We start from the raw sequence: 13612 nt of genomic DNA, 5'->3' as shown, positions 1-13612 counted from the left end.
GTCTAACAATAGTCCGATATGAACATACAGTCTAAGTAAGGTAACACACAATAGTCAGACATGTAAATAGTCTAACAATAGTCTGATATGAACATACAGTCTAAGTAAGGTAACACACAATAGTCAGACATGTAAATAGTCTAACAATAGTCTGATATGAACATACAGTCTAAGTAAGGTACCACACAATAGTCAGACATGTAAATAGTCTAACAATAGTCTGATATGAACATACAGTATAAGTAAGGTACCACACAATAGTCAGACATGAAAATAGTCTAACAATAGTCTAATATGAACATACAGTCTCAGTAAGGTATCACACGATAGTCAGACATGTAAATAGTCTAACAATAGTCTGATATGAACATACAGTCTATGTAAGGTAACACACTATAGTCAGACATGTAAATAGTCTAACAATAGTCTAATATGAACATACAGTCTAAGTAAGGTAACACACAATAGTCAGACATGAAAATAGTCAAACAATAGTCTGATATGAACATACAGTCTTAGTAAGGTAACACACAATAGTCAGACATGTAAATAGTCTAACAATAGTCTGATATGAACATACAGTCTAAGTAAGGTACCACACAATAGTCAGACATGTAAATAGTCTAACAATAGTCTGATATGAACATACAGTCTAAGTAAGGTAACACACAACAGTCAGACATGAAAATAGTCTAACAATAGTCTGATATGAACATAAGTCCCAGTAAGGTAACACACAATAGTCAGACATGTAAATAGTCTAACAATAGTCTAATATGAACATACAGTCTAAGTAAGGTACCACACAATAGTCACGCATGTAAATAGTCTAACAATAGTCTGATATGAACATAAGTCCCAGTAAGGTACCACACAATAGTCAGACATGTAAATAGTCTAACAATAGTCTGATATGAACATACAGTCTTAGTAAGGTCACACACAATAGTCAGACATGAAAATAGTCTAACAATAGTCTGATATGAACATACAGTCTCAGTAAGGTACCACACAATAGTCAGACATGTAAATAGTCTAACAATAGTCCGATATGAACATACAGTCTTAGTAAGGTACCACACAATAGTCAGACTTGAAAATAGTCTAACAATAGTCTGATATGAACATACAGTCTCAGTAAGGTACCACACAATAGTCAGACTTGAAAATAGTCTAACAATAGTCTGATATGAACATACAGTCTCAGTAAGGTACCACACAATAGTCAGACTTGAAAATAGTCTAAAAATGTCTAATATGAACATACAGTCTCAGTAAGGTAACACAAATAGAGACTTGCTCACATGCATTAAGCCCGTTTTTCCCAGAATGTGGGTCAATAGTCCGATATAGATATAGGCTAAGATTAGTTTTGTCCCCCAGCTTGTTTGTAAGTTTGTCCACAAAAGTTTGAAGCGATTACATTGAAATTACAAAATTTCATCACAATAATGTGTTAAAGGGGCCTTTTCACAGATTTTGGCATTTTTTAACTTATTCATTAAATGCTTTATATTGATAAATGTAAACATTGGATCGTAAAAGCTCCAGTAAAAAATCAAGAATAAAATTAAAAAAAGGAAAAGAACATTGCCCGGAGCAGGTTTCGAACCAGTGACCCCTGGAGTCCTGCCAGAGTCCTGAAGTAAAAACGCTTTAGCCTACTGAGCTATTCCGCCAAGTACACATACTTGTCGTATTTTATACCTTATAAAAGCAATCTTCGTAGTTTCACAAAATTTAACGACAAAAACAGAACTCTCCAAATTATTCAATCGTTTCGCGTTGCAACGCTTTATAATTTTTAGGTTTTAAAATCGTCAAAAGATGCATATAATGGCTATATTAGACCATGGTAAATGTTCAGTATTACTGTTTCCTCACAAATATCATAACTAAAACGAAAATTTGCGAATCTGAAACAACTTTTTTCAATTTTGTCAATTTACCAAAGCGTGAAAAGATCCCTTTAATGCAAAAGAGACAATGTTCTCATGCAGTGATCCTCTTTTGACTTACTTATGTTCCCTTGAAACTAGTCATGTGCGTCATAAATAGCTGTAAGTCCATGGACCAAATTACCTCTTCATTTTTTGAGAGATTAAATTGAAGCTTCAAAAATGTCATCACCATGACATGAAGATATTTAGAACACACTTTGTAGGCACAGTGATCTAAATATTTCTTGAATATAGCCATTTACATGACTGCTTTTTTTGTCACAAGACAGTGCAGAGCTTTAAGTCATGATTGTGAAAAGTTTTTTGTTTCAGAATGAGACTTGATGTTAAAATCGTATGTCTTGAAGTAGTTGACATTATTGAACACTGATAACAACTATCCTTGTGGCACTTGTACAAAATGCATTAATTTTTCCCTTCATCTGTTTGTATTTCTCATTCAACTGTGTATATCTCCCATTCAACTGTATGTATTTCACCATTCAAGCGTTTGTATTTCCCATTCAACTGTTTGTATTTGATTTTCTCATTCAACATTTTGTATTTCCCATTCCATTGTTTGTATTTCTCATTCAACTGTTTGTATTTCCCATTCAATTGTATGTATTCTCCCATCTAACTGTTTGTTTTTCCCATTCAACTGTTTGTATTTCCTGTTCAACTGTTTGTCTTTCCTATTCAACTATTTGTATTTCCCATTCAACTGTTTGTATTTCCCATTTAACTGTTTGTATTTCCCATTTAACTGTTTGTATTTCCCATCCAACTGTTTGTATTTCCCATCCAACTGTTTGTATTTCCCTTGCAACTGTTTGTATTTCCCATGCAACTGTTTGTATTTCCCATTCAACTGCTTGTATTTCCCATTCAACTGTTTGTATTTCCCATTTAACTGTTTGTATTTCCCATTCAAGTGTCTGTATTTCCCATTCAACTGTTTGTATTTCCCATTCGTGGCAGGTACCAGCAGGGATTGCCGGATCCAACTTGTCCTTGGTCAGTACGGACTCTGATGTTGGCAAAGACAGGAGGAGAGGTAGGGTCAGTGTGTGTTTGTGTAGTGCATCAGGGTTACTGCCCCAAGGTAGTGCAAGATCCAGTTCACAACTGTTATTGAGACACCCTTGGGTCTTGAACCCTTTACTGCTCATATACAAAATCCGACTCATGTGTAGTCACTTAGAAATCAACTCAATTTAAAGACCTTTTAAAAAAAATAGTTTTCAGTTTTATTGGCTTCATCTCAAACACTAAGATACTGATGTGCAGAATACATAGAAACCTGAACAGCCTGCAAGTTACTTGCAAGTGGTCTTTTTTACTTTGATTCTGAGAAGGAAATAGTTAAGTGTTAGCTGTAAAGCATCAAGTGGACTGCATCTTAGTTTAATGTATCATGCAAAAGACAAGTTACTAATTGAAGGTTTTTGTTAAGCTTGGGGTCAAACCTGTGAAGCCTGGTACCAGTGTATTACCAGTAGACCAGGTATGTGCTCTGGTAGGACAAGTTGTGAAGTGAGCTTTAGTTATCCCCTGCGAGCATTAGCAACATTACAGACCATGGTATTGAATGTTTTGGGCAAACTGGCAAAATATATCTTTTGGAAGTGTTATGCCAGAGTATGCAGTCTATATATCTAAGAATAATTCCTTTTTTGTCTTTTTCCCAACTTGTGACGAAGCAGCTTTTATACTGCCAAATTGTTGAAACGTTTTTAAAAACTTAAAAAGAAAGTGTTTCAAATGTATTAATTAAGTAATTTTTGTTGATGAATAATGTCAATTGAATTAATTTTTTTTCCTGCAGATCATTCAACAAATCGGAGCAGCCGCAAGAAAGCTATCAGCCAGTTTTTCGATGCCTTAGGCAAGAGATCATCAGTGAAAAAGTCAGCCGTTTCAAGTTTAGACAGTACCCATAATCATGTAGCCAATATGACCGGTTCCACTCAACAGACTGGCTCCCTTCCCCGGCCTGTTTCCGAAGGTTCACAATCATCGCTAGAAGTAACCAGTCCGCTCACTCCAGAGTCGGGTTTCCTTGACATGCCTATGGAGATACCACTGAGAGAGAAACATATCAAACATCAGGGTAATATATCAAACATCAATGTAATATATCAAACATCAGGGTAACATATCAAACATATGTGTAATATATCAAACATTAGGGTAACATAGCAAACATCAGGGTAATATATCAAACATCAGGGTAACATATCAAACGTCAGTGTAACATATCCAACATAGTGGTAACATATCAAACATCAGGATAACATATCATACATCAGTGTAACACATCAAACATCAGGGTAACATATCAAACAGCATGGTAACATATCCAACATCAGAGTAACATATAAATCATTGAATAACATATCAAACATCTGGGTAACATAACAAACCTCAGGGTAACATATCAAACATCTGGGAAATATCAAACATCAAGGTAACATATCAAACATCAGGGTAACATATCAAACATCAGGGTAACATATCAAACATCAGGGTAACATATCATATTCTCACATTGTTTTCCACCTATTCGTGATTTAGATTTATAAGAATCTTAGATTATTTCCAAGCATTAAAAATGTCCAAAAATGTCATGAGAATATTAAGATTGACTTTCAGTTCTATAAAGATCACAATGAGACAGTTTTTGGTACAAAATAAGTATACTATTTATATTATTAATGAAATTACTTTTTTATTTTTCGGGCACTGGAAACCAACAACTTTGTATATCCTTTCCATTACAAAGATTGTACGAAATGAGTTTCTGGTTTACAACCAGTAAGATATAAAACAACAATTGTTTGTAGAAAGAGAAACATAAATATTTTCTAGGTAATTAAGCAATGAAACATCAGGAAATTCGAAACCAACAACTACCTTGTTTCGCCCATTCCAGGTTACCTGAGCATCTTCAGCAATTTCAACAAACGGAAATGGGGCAAGAGATGGTGCATGGTCCACGAGAACAACTTTGAATGTTACCGGTACGGGAATGCGTTCTGCGTCCATGTGATTTATGTGTGGTCCCAGATTAGCCTGTGCAGTTCACACAGGCTAATCAGGGACGACACTTTCCGTTTTAATTAAAATTTGTTGTTTATAGTAAGTCTCTTCCAAGCGGAAATCCAGTTTAGGCGGGCTGCACAGGCCTAATCAGGGACGAAACTTTCTGCTTCTATGGAATTTTTTCGTTTAAAGGAACTGCCTTCCTAGCAAAAATCCAGGTAAATATGTGCTTAATGCATGTGCCTAAAGTTTTTTCTCAGATTAGCCTGTGTAGTCCGCATCATTAGCCTGTATCACTGACAACACTGCCAGCTTTAATGGAATTTTCTTCTTTAAAGGAAGTCTGTTCTCTGCGAACATATAATTTAGGTGGAAAGTGTCGTCCCTAATTAGCCTATGATAATACTGCACAGGCAAATCTGCGATGACACTTAACGCATGTTTAACAACTTTGAGTGTTGCAGATCCCCGACGAGCTCAGTCTGTGAACTTGAGTTCCTGCTGAGGGACTGCGTTCTGCGTCGGGCCATAGAGGAAACAAAAAGTGAGCTGGGGTTGATGTTGCTGGAAAATAACAAGGAAAAGATAACGATAGAGGTGAGTATAGTTGGATGTTACATTTGCGAAATACATTTTTTATATACAAACCATATTATTTTACTTATTTAATGCAGGTCACCGCTATAATATCCTGAAAATGGTATGTTAATGAACTTGCTAATCAAGCGTAACGAATTATCAGCGTAACCCTGAAACAAAACATATAAAAAATGAGCATTATTCTTGGAAATTGATATTTGTTAATTTGACTCTATAAATAACTTCTGCAGCTTTCCTTTGATACCCCTTTTACTATTTGGCATGTACAATTCAAACCTCTACTGGCTCGTGCTTTACTCAACAACGTCGCGATTGTGTTTGCTTCAATGCTGATTCTGTGCAATCTCTCTGTTGTGTTTGCTTCTATGCTGATTCTGTGCAATCTCTCTGTTGTGTTTGCTTCTATGCTGATTCTGTGCAATCTCTCTGTTGTGTTTGCTTCTATGCTGATTCTGTGCAATCTCTGTTGTGTTTGCTTCTATGCTGATTCTGTGCAGTCTCTGTTGTGTTGGCTTCTATGATGATTCTGTGCAATCTCTCTGTTGTGTTTGCTTCTATGCTGATTCTGTGCAATCTCTCTGTTGTGTTGGCTTCTATGCTGATTCTGTGCAGTCTCTGTTGTGTTTGCTTCTATGCTGATTCTGTGCAATCTCTCTGTTGTGTTGGCTTCTATGATGATTCTGTGCAATCTCTCTGTTGTGTTTGCTTCTATGCTGATTCTGTGCAATCTCTCTGTTGTGTTTGATTCTATGCTGATTCTGTGCATTCTCTGTTGTGTTTGCTTCTATGCTGATTCTGTGCAGTCTCTGTTGTGTTTGCTTCTATGCTGAGTCTGTGCATTCTCTGTTGTGTTTGCTTCTATGCTGATTCTGTGCAGTCTCTGTTGTGTTTGCTTCTATGCTGAGTCTGTGCATTCTCTGTTGTGTTTGCTTCTATGCTGATTCTGTGCAGTCTCTGTTGTGTTTGCTTCTATGCTGATTCTGTGCAGTCTCTGTTGTGTTTGCTTCTATGCTGATTCTGTGCAGTCTCTGTTGTGTTTGCTTCTATGCTGATTCTGTGCAGTCTCTGTTGTGTTTGATTCTATGCTGATTCTGTGCAATCTTTGGAGTTATAGATTCTTTGATCCACTTACAAAGGAACAAACTATTTTTCAAAAAAATTACGCCTTTAAATTCTTCGTAAATTTATGTTGAAATATAACAAGAACAATGCACCAAAAGTGTTATAAATAGCGCGTGTTTAAAGTCACTAAACACTGTTCTCAATCCGTCAATTTTTCAACAAAAAGACGTAATTAAAAATATCGCTCAATTCGAGTACATGCAATATACAAAGCAATCTCACCACTTTTATTCGGGCCATATATTTTAACGCCTTTATTCACATTTTATAATAACCCATCCTTGACACACAAGTACGAAATATTTTAAAGTAACATACTACTCAAAATCTGCGATTGTTTCGATAGATATCACGTAAAATAAAGTTAACCCATACAAAATCAGTGTTCCTTATAGCAATAGCCACATTTTCAACGCTAAATGTGGTATGGTAACATAGATTAAACGAGACACAATGTGCTCGTTTTTTTTGTGGCACAATATATTCCATTTCCCACAACGATATCTATTCATACGACACACACACACACTAAATTGGTACATGGAGATTTGTTGGATATATTGTCCTGCAGGAACATTGATTGTTTATGTGTAAACTTTTATTTTTGGAAATACTGCACCAAGTATTCGTTGATTTTAAGAGTTTATGCGCTTTTAAGGCAACTGCGTTTCAACACGCACAGAAATCGTGCCCTTGAACTGAATGATGCAAACAAGCGATAATGTCAGAAGGCAAGCGTGTGAACATTTGCAATTTGACGGCACATTTATTTGAAATATATAAATTCACAGCACGTTTATTTTTCAATTTAAAGAACAAATGAACGAGTATGATGAAACATTTTAACGAGAAAAATCATCTACAATACTTAACTGCATTTGACCTACACTGGAAATGAAATGCATTAAAAGTAGTCCGTGATGTAGCAGTGTAAAGGCTGGTAGGCATGTAAAGCACAAGTTTACATGACTGCCAGAGTTCCCTTCTGTACAATCATTTAGAGGAAGGATAAAAATCATTTGTATACTATTATAACTATTATTGCAAATACTTTAAGTAAGTCTCTAAAGTTATATTTATTGGAACATGTTTTGTATGTATTGTATTTGTCTTAATTCACCATACACATGTTTTGCCCAATCAGCCACTGAGCTGGTCAGAGTTGGGTTCGTGGCTCCGAGTTCTGATGAAGGAGACCAGCACCGAGTCCACACCGGACGGTCTCCAAGGTTACATGGACGACTCACATCCGTACCACGAGGCTGTGGAGATCACATGGACACGTGTGCACGTGAGTACATGTTGGGGGTGTTAACCCTTTACCTCTCAGATACGCACATTGATTCGTTTGTAGTCCCTTAAAAAAATTAATGTATAACCTTCTTTTGCTATATGAAAGGTTTGAAGCCTTCATATCCAACCCTCAGATATTGATGAGCATCAAACAGCATAAAACCTGAATAACTTGTTAGTTACTCACAGATTGTTCTGAATTTTTACTGACTGCATTGTCACGTTGCTTCTTAGTGGGAAAGGTTTAAAATGTTATTTGTTTTGTTAAGATCAGAGGAAATCTTATCATTCATATTTTTTAATGAAATATTTGATGGTATATTTTATTTGTCCAGATTGTGAATAAAATTGAATTTGTATGCCCTCTCAAACCTTAAGTTAAATTATTAGTAATATTTTACATGAAAATGGTATATTTTATTTTCTAGATTGGGAATTAAATTTAATAATATGCCCTCTAAATTAGGTTTAATGTGTGGCTGGTAACTGAAGAAAATTATCACAGCAGTTGGGATAAAACTTAAAAGCTTGTTCATAAGATAAAGCTCTTGTTTAGAATAAAAATGGCATGTTTGAACTTGTTTACAGTGTACCTCACTTAGTAATTAAATAATGTACATATTGGTATTATATTCCAGAACACAAACAACATGGTAAACTCTCAAGAGCCTCTTAAAGCTTCCAATAGAGATAGTGGAATTGCTTCATCAGAGTCTTCAGATGGCAGGTTCGGTTCCCTGGAACGAACCCCAAAAACAATCGTTCACAAAGATTTTTCGGACTCCAGTCTTCCTAGAGTGAGTGTCATTGATACTGGCGCAATATACACCCAAGTTCGGAAGTCGAGTACAACTGGTTCCGATATCCAACAAGTTGGTTCCTCCAAAACTGTTGGGAACCAAAAAGAGACTGAAAATCTGTCAATGGGAGATAACTCGGATCCTATAAATTGCAATAACAAGAATTCAAATAGGGATTGTGATGCTAGTGATTTTGACTTTGAATCGGAGATGCCTGTTAAATTTAATCACCTAGAAAGGGAGGAAAGCCTAGTGGACGAAATTATGTTTCATATTAATTCAAAGATCAATTCTCCATTTTCTACAGACCTGGATTTTTCTTTCACACTCGATGACAGTAGCATGACAAATTGTAACAATGACAACAAGACTTTATGTCTAGAATCAAACAACTTGAGTCAAGTAACTAATGCACATGATGAACCCAGTGCTGGAGCAAATGGAATAGCGAGGAACATTCCTGGAGCAGGCAGAGAAACAAGAAGAGAGGTCCACACTTGGGATGTTAATTCTGAAGATACATTATCTGAAATGAGAACACGACTTGTTCAGTTGAAACAAGACAGGTTTGTTTAATTCTAAGACTCGTGGTTTTATCTAACTATCACTGTTATTAGTTAACTACATATTTTTTATTGTCGTTACCATGCTGTCCGGTAATCTTGCGCAGTTAAGGTTCAATTGGTTTAAAAACATGTTCTTTAATAAATTAACAACATAATATCTTAACTTATTATGAAAATAAGCATGCTGTCCGGTAATCTTGCGCAGTTAAGGTTCAATTGGTTTAAAAACATGTTCTTTTATAAATTAACAACATAATATCTTAACTTATTATGAAAATAAGAATTCCATGTGCCTATTAACACAGAAATATCTCATTAATTCAGTGAGAAACTGTCCGATTTGATTTCAAAACAAACATGACTCATTTTTAAACTGTCACAGTATCCGGTTATCTTGCGCACTTGGTGTAATGACCTCATTTAGACAAAAATGTAAACATATGGTGTCCATTAAGGGCCAAAAACATTCCAGAAAATTATTTTTTAAAATCAGTTTGTAAAACCATTCAAATTTAATGAGGATTGCTAGTGCAGTTTTGGTGATGATGGTGATGGGATTCTGTTGACTGTAGCAAAAGAAACAATAAAAATATAAAATAATTTATTTCTAGCGTGAACAAATGTTTATGCATAACAGATTTAATTTAACCACGATCATGCTTCCATAGTTTACAGAAAATATAAAAACTAAGCCATTGCGCATGCGGAGATCATACCAAATGTGGTTTGACAGAATGGCGGGAAATGATGACAATGTCGTCTGATGCGATATTTTTCAATGGCCAAACAATACCATAATTGATCGGATATTTTGCAATGGAATCCTAAAATTACACGTTGGATTTATGAATTCTTAATTTAAAGTATGAAAACGCGAAATACTGCAGGAAATTTGTGATTCATTTCGAATTTATCGTAAGTATGTCAGTGTTTACGATACATGTACTATGTATAAAGATGACGCAACCGGTGTTAAAATGTAATAATCTAATTTTTATTTGCATGGAATACGTACATTTTAAATCCGTTAATTCTTAAAAATGTGAAATTCCATCTTTCATCACTTAAGAAAACCATTCGTCGTCGCAACTGCGGAGTGCGCAAGATTACTGGACTAAACTGTATTATTGTATTGCCCCGTCCTTTGATGTATGTTTGTAAGATTTATGTGTATGTTATGCAAACTAAAATTTGATAAGACATGTACAAACTATATGCAATCATTCTAAATACTTTGTTTGTTGACTGTCTACCATATAAAGTTTATAATCCATTGCAGGATATCAATTAGAGACAGACGGGATAAAGTTTCATCAGAAGTAGACAGACAGTTTTTGACAGCAGAGTTTGACAGACTGGATCGAGAATGCAAAAAGTTGGATGAGGAAATCAAAATGTTTGAGCAGGATCAGAGTCAAAACAGAAGACAAGAGTGCCACAAGAAACTTGCTGGTATGGCGTCGGTGAGAGAGGAAGATGAAGTTGATGAACTAGTTCAGTTGATGCAACAAGTAAACCTAACAGCTCTGTCGGAGGAATTTAAACCAGAAAAAGACGAGGAAGGCAAAGACAAATCAGGTGATACAAATGTTGAAGGTATAGGGCTATCAGGTGATAATGTGGAGTGTAAATATCAATCAGGAGATAATTCATGTTTGAACGGTAAAGACCAATCATGTGATAATTTGAAAGTTAAAGACCAATCAGGTGCTAATGTGGAATGTATAAACCAATCAGTGCATAACTTGGAAGGTACAGACCAATCAGGTGATACAGATGTGGCAGGTATAAACAAATCAGGTGATGATGTGAAAGGTTTAGACCAATCAGGTAGTAAAGTAGTAGGTTTTGACCAACCAGGTGATAATACAGTGCAAGGTTTAGACCAAGCCAGTAATAATGCAAAAAATGGAAATTATGTTTTTGTAATATCAGAAAATGAAGGCAATCAGGAATGTTGCGGTTTTGAGGAAACAAAATCAAACTCAGACATTGAGGCTACTGTTGCAAACGGCATAGGTGATACGTCTGAAGACGTTGATAATTCTATGAAGTTTAACACAAAAGTTACTGAAGGTTGTATGAACCGGTCTAAAAATCAAAATAACGTTGCGGAAGAAAACGAAAATGTGTGTGAATGTTCAGACCCTGTATCTACGTTCATAGATAAAATGCACATTATTTGAATGAGCATGGTGTCAAAGAGAGTAAGGATGTTGAAGAAATCAACATATTAAATGCTGATAAAACGTAGGATACTTCTGAGAAACAATTGTTTATTCGATAGAACTAAGTATATACATAGAGATTAATTTATTGGCATTTATATTATTAAACATGATATCATATTCTGCGCAGATCATTAATTCAAATTATTATAAACTATTTTACATGCTTTTAGTTGTTACATTTTAGATATTTGCAAAGCTACTGTTTTATCCATATTATTATGTGTTAAACACAAACTTTTCTTTACACATACTTTAATTTTAGTTAATTTTAATGTCCTAATACACTCTTGTATTTTAAACACGTATATTGGTGCCAAAAGTATGCTTTTGTCTTATTTTCTGTGAAATGACAAAGTGTAATACAAACTGTGAAATTACTGTACATGTAGTAATATCCGCGAAATAACTATATGGGTATTTTAACTGTAAAATTACTCTACGTGTTTTAATATCTGTAAAATTACTGTATGCATAGTAATATCTATTAAATAATTGTACATGTAAGGGTAATCATGTCTGCGAAATTACTGTACATGTAATAATATTTGTAAAATGACCGTAAAGAGTAAATGCAAGGCTGTATAACCTTTAGATTTAAAGGATAGTTATACCAGGGTAGAATTCATTTTAAAAGAATTATAAAAACACCATTTGTTAAAAGAACGTTTTTGTGGAATTATTAATGTCTTAAAATCAGAATTATATAATCAGGTCAATAAAATAAAGCCTTTTACTCGCACTATAGTCCTCATTTTACATTGTATTTGTATGTAGTGATCCTTACGTGGAATAATGTGAATTGAATGTTAAGTCAAATAAAAAGCTTATTACCGGTAACTGTTGAAGTTTAGAAATGGTTAAGTGTGTGTACAAGATGTAAATGTCATTTTGTCCATCTTTAGCCAACTCATGATCGTGCTAAGTGAAATGAAAAAAAGTTTATGCTTCCATAAATAAAATACATTGTAGTGTGCACTTAATTGGTAGATATCATAATAATCATAATGATCAAGTTATTACATGCATATGCACCTCGTCGACAATGTATTTTATTCGTGCCTCTTACAGGACAATACATTGAATGAAAGGTAAAATCAAAGGTACTGTAGCATAGAGGGAAAGTCAAACAAGCGTGTGGCAGTGGCTTGACGGGGAATAATGGGACCTCAAGGCAGCTGGGTGGGGCTTTGGGACGGCTGAGTGCTGTGCCTTGCGGTACAGGCCTAGATGGAACACTCGTGTGTGTATAATCGTGATAATGTTTAGATATTTCCACGGTTACTCATTTTACTGTCAAAGTGTTTGCTTCGAGTTACTGTAGCAGTTTATCGGTAAGATACTGTCCTTTTTTATAAGGACCGTATTTGGGGTTTGAAAACATTTCTACAAAAAGTAATGTGAAACACTGTTATTTCATGCAAGCTATTGTCAATCTCTCATTTTCTGATGGAATTACATTGCCCAACCTATTGTTCAGATTGAACTTGATTTGATCTATTCTGTTTCTGTGTACTTGTATACTATGACCATTAAACTATACGGTTAAAAACATTGGAATGTGTTCAAAAGGCTTTTTTTGCAATTTATAAGAATTTTATACTTTTGATTTTACACTAATTTAAACATATTGTGAGCTCTTTGGGTATAATCCCTATATATTTTCACTGTGGCAATACATTTTATTACCTGTGTTGTGTTTGTTCTTTATCCCTGATAAATTGTTTTCTTAGCATTTAAATCAAAGCTCTAAGAATGTATGTTACAAAGTTAATCTCACATTGCAGTCTTAATTTCCCTGTAGCCTGCCAGATACAGTATCATACCAGACATTTAGATAATCTTTAAGTTTATGAATCCAGAATATAGGAATATTAAAATGAACGAAATATTATCAAGAGATAAATGTTCGTAATTATCCGTTACGCTTCTATTTGAGGAAATTGGCATACTGGTTACACAAGACAATGCAAACAAATACACAACAGCATTAATTAACCCATTTATGCCTAGTGGAC

The 13612-nt window shown here is 34.8% G+C and overlaps 1 protein-coding gene across 2 annotated transcripts in view; it reads left to right on the top strand.

Annotated features, from left to right (window-relative positions):
• LOC127842029 (uncharacterized) overlaps positions 1-13286 on the top strand; it is an 86902-nt gene extending 73616 nt beyond the window's left edge. For both annotated transcript variants that reach the window (XM_052371346.1, XM_052371345.1), the window contains exons 11-17: positions 2922-2997; positions 3769-4053; positions 4876-4963; positions 5450-5582; positions 7852-7998; positions 8639-9366; positions 10646-13286. In XM_052371346.1, the coding sequence (XP_052227306.1) occupies positions 2922-2997; positions 3769-4053; positions 4876-4963; positions 5450-5582; positions 7852-7998; positions 8639-9366; positions 10646-11552 (2364 nt within the window). In that variant the 3' untranslated portion in view covers positions 11553-13286. The remainder of the gene's footprint in view (positions 1-2921; positions 2998-3768; positions 4054-4875; positions 4964-5449; positions 5583-7851; positions 7999-8638; positions 9367-10645) is intronic.
• The last annotated feature ends 326 nt before the right edge of the window (positions 13287-13612 follow it).

This window comes from Dreissena polymorpha, chromosome 8 (genome assembly GCF_020536995.1).
Source record: "Dreissena polymorpha isolate Duluth1 chromosome 8, UMN_Dpol_1.0, whole genome shotgun sequence".
Classification (NCBI taxonomy): domain Eukaryota; kingdom Metazoa; phylum Mollusca; class Bivalvia; order Myida; family Dreissenidae; genus Dreissena; species Dreissena polymorpha.
The sequence above is the reverse complement of the archived record's forward strand: the minus strand, read 5'-3'. Positions and strand labels throughout refer to the sequence as shown.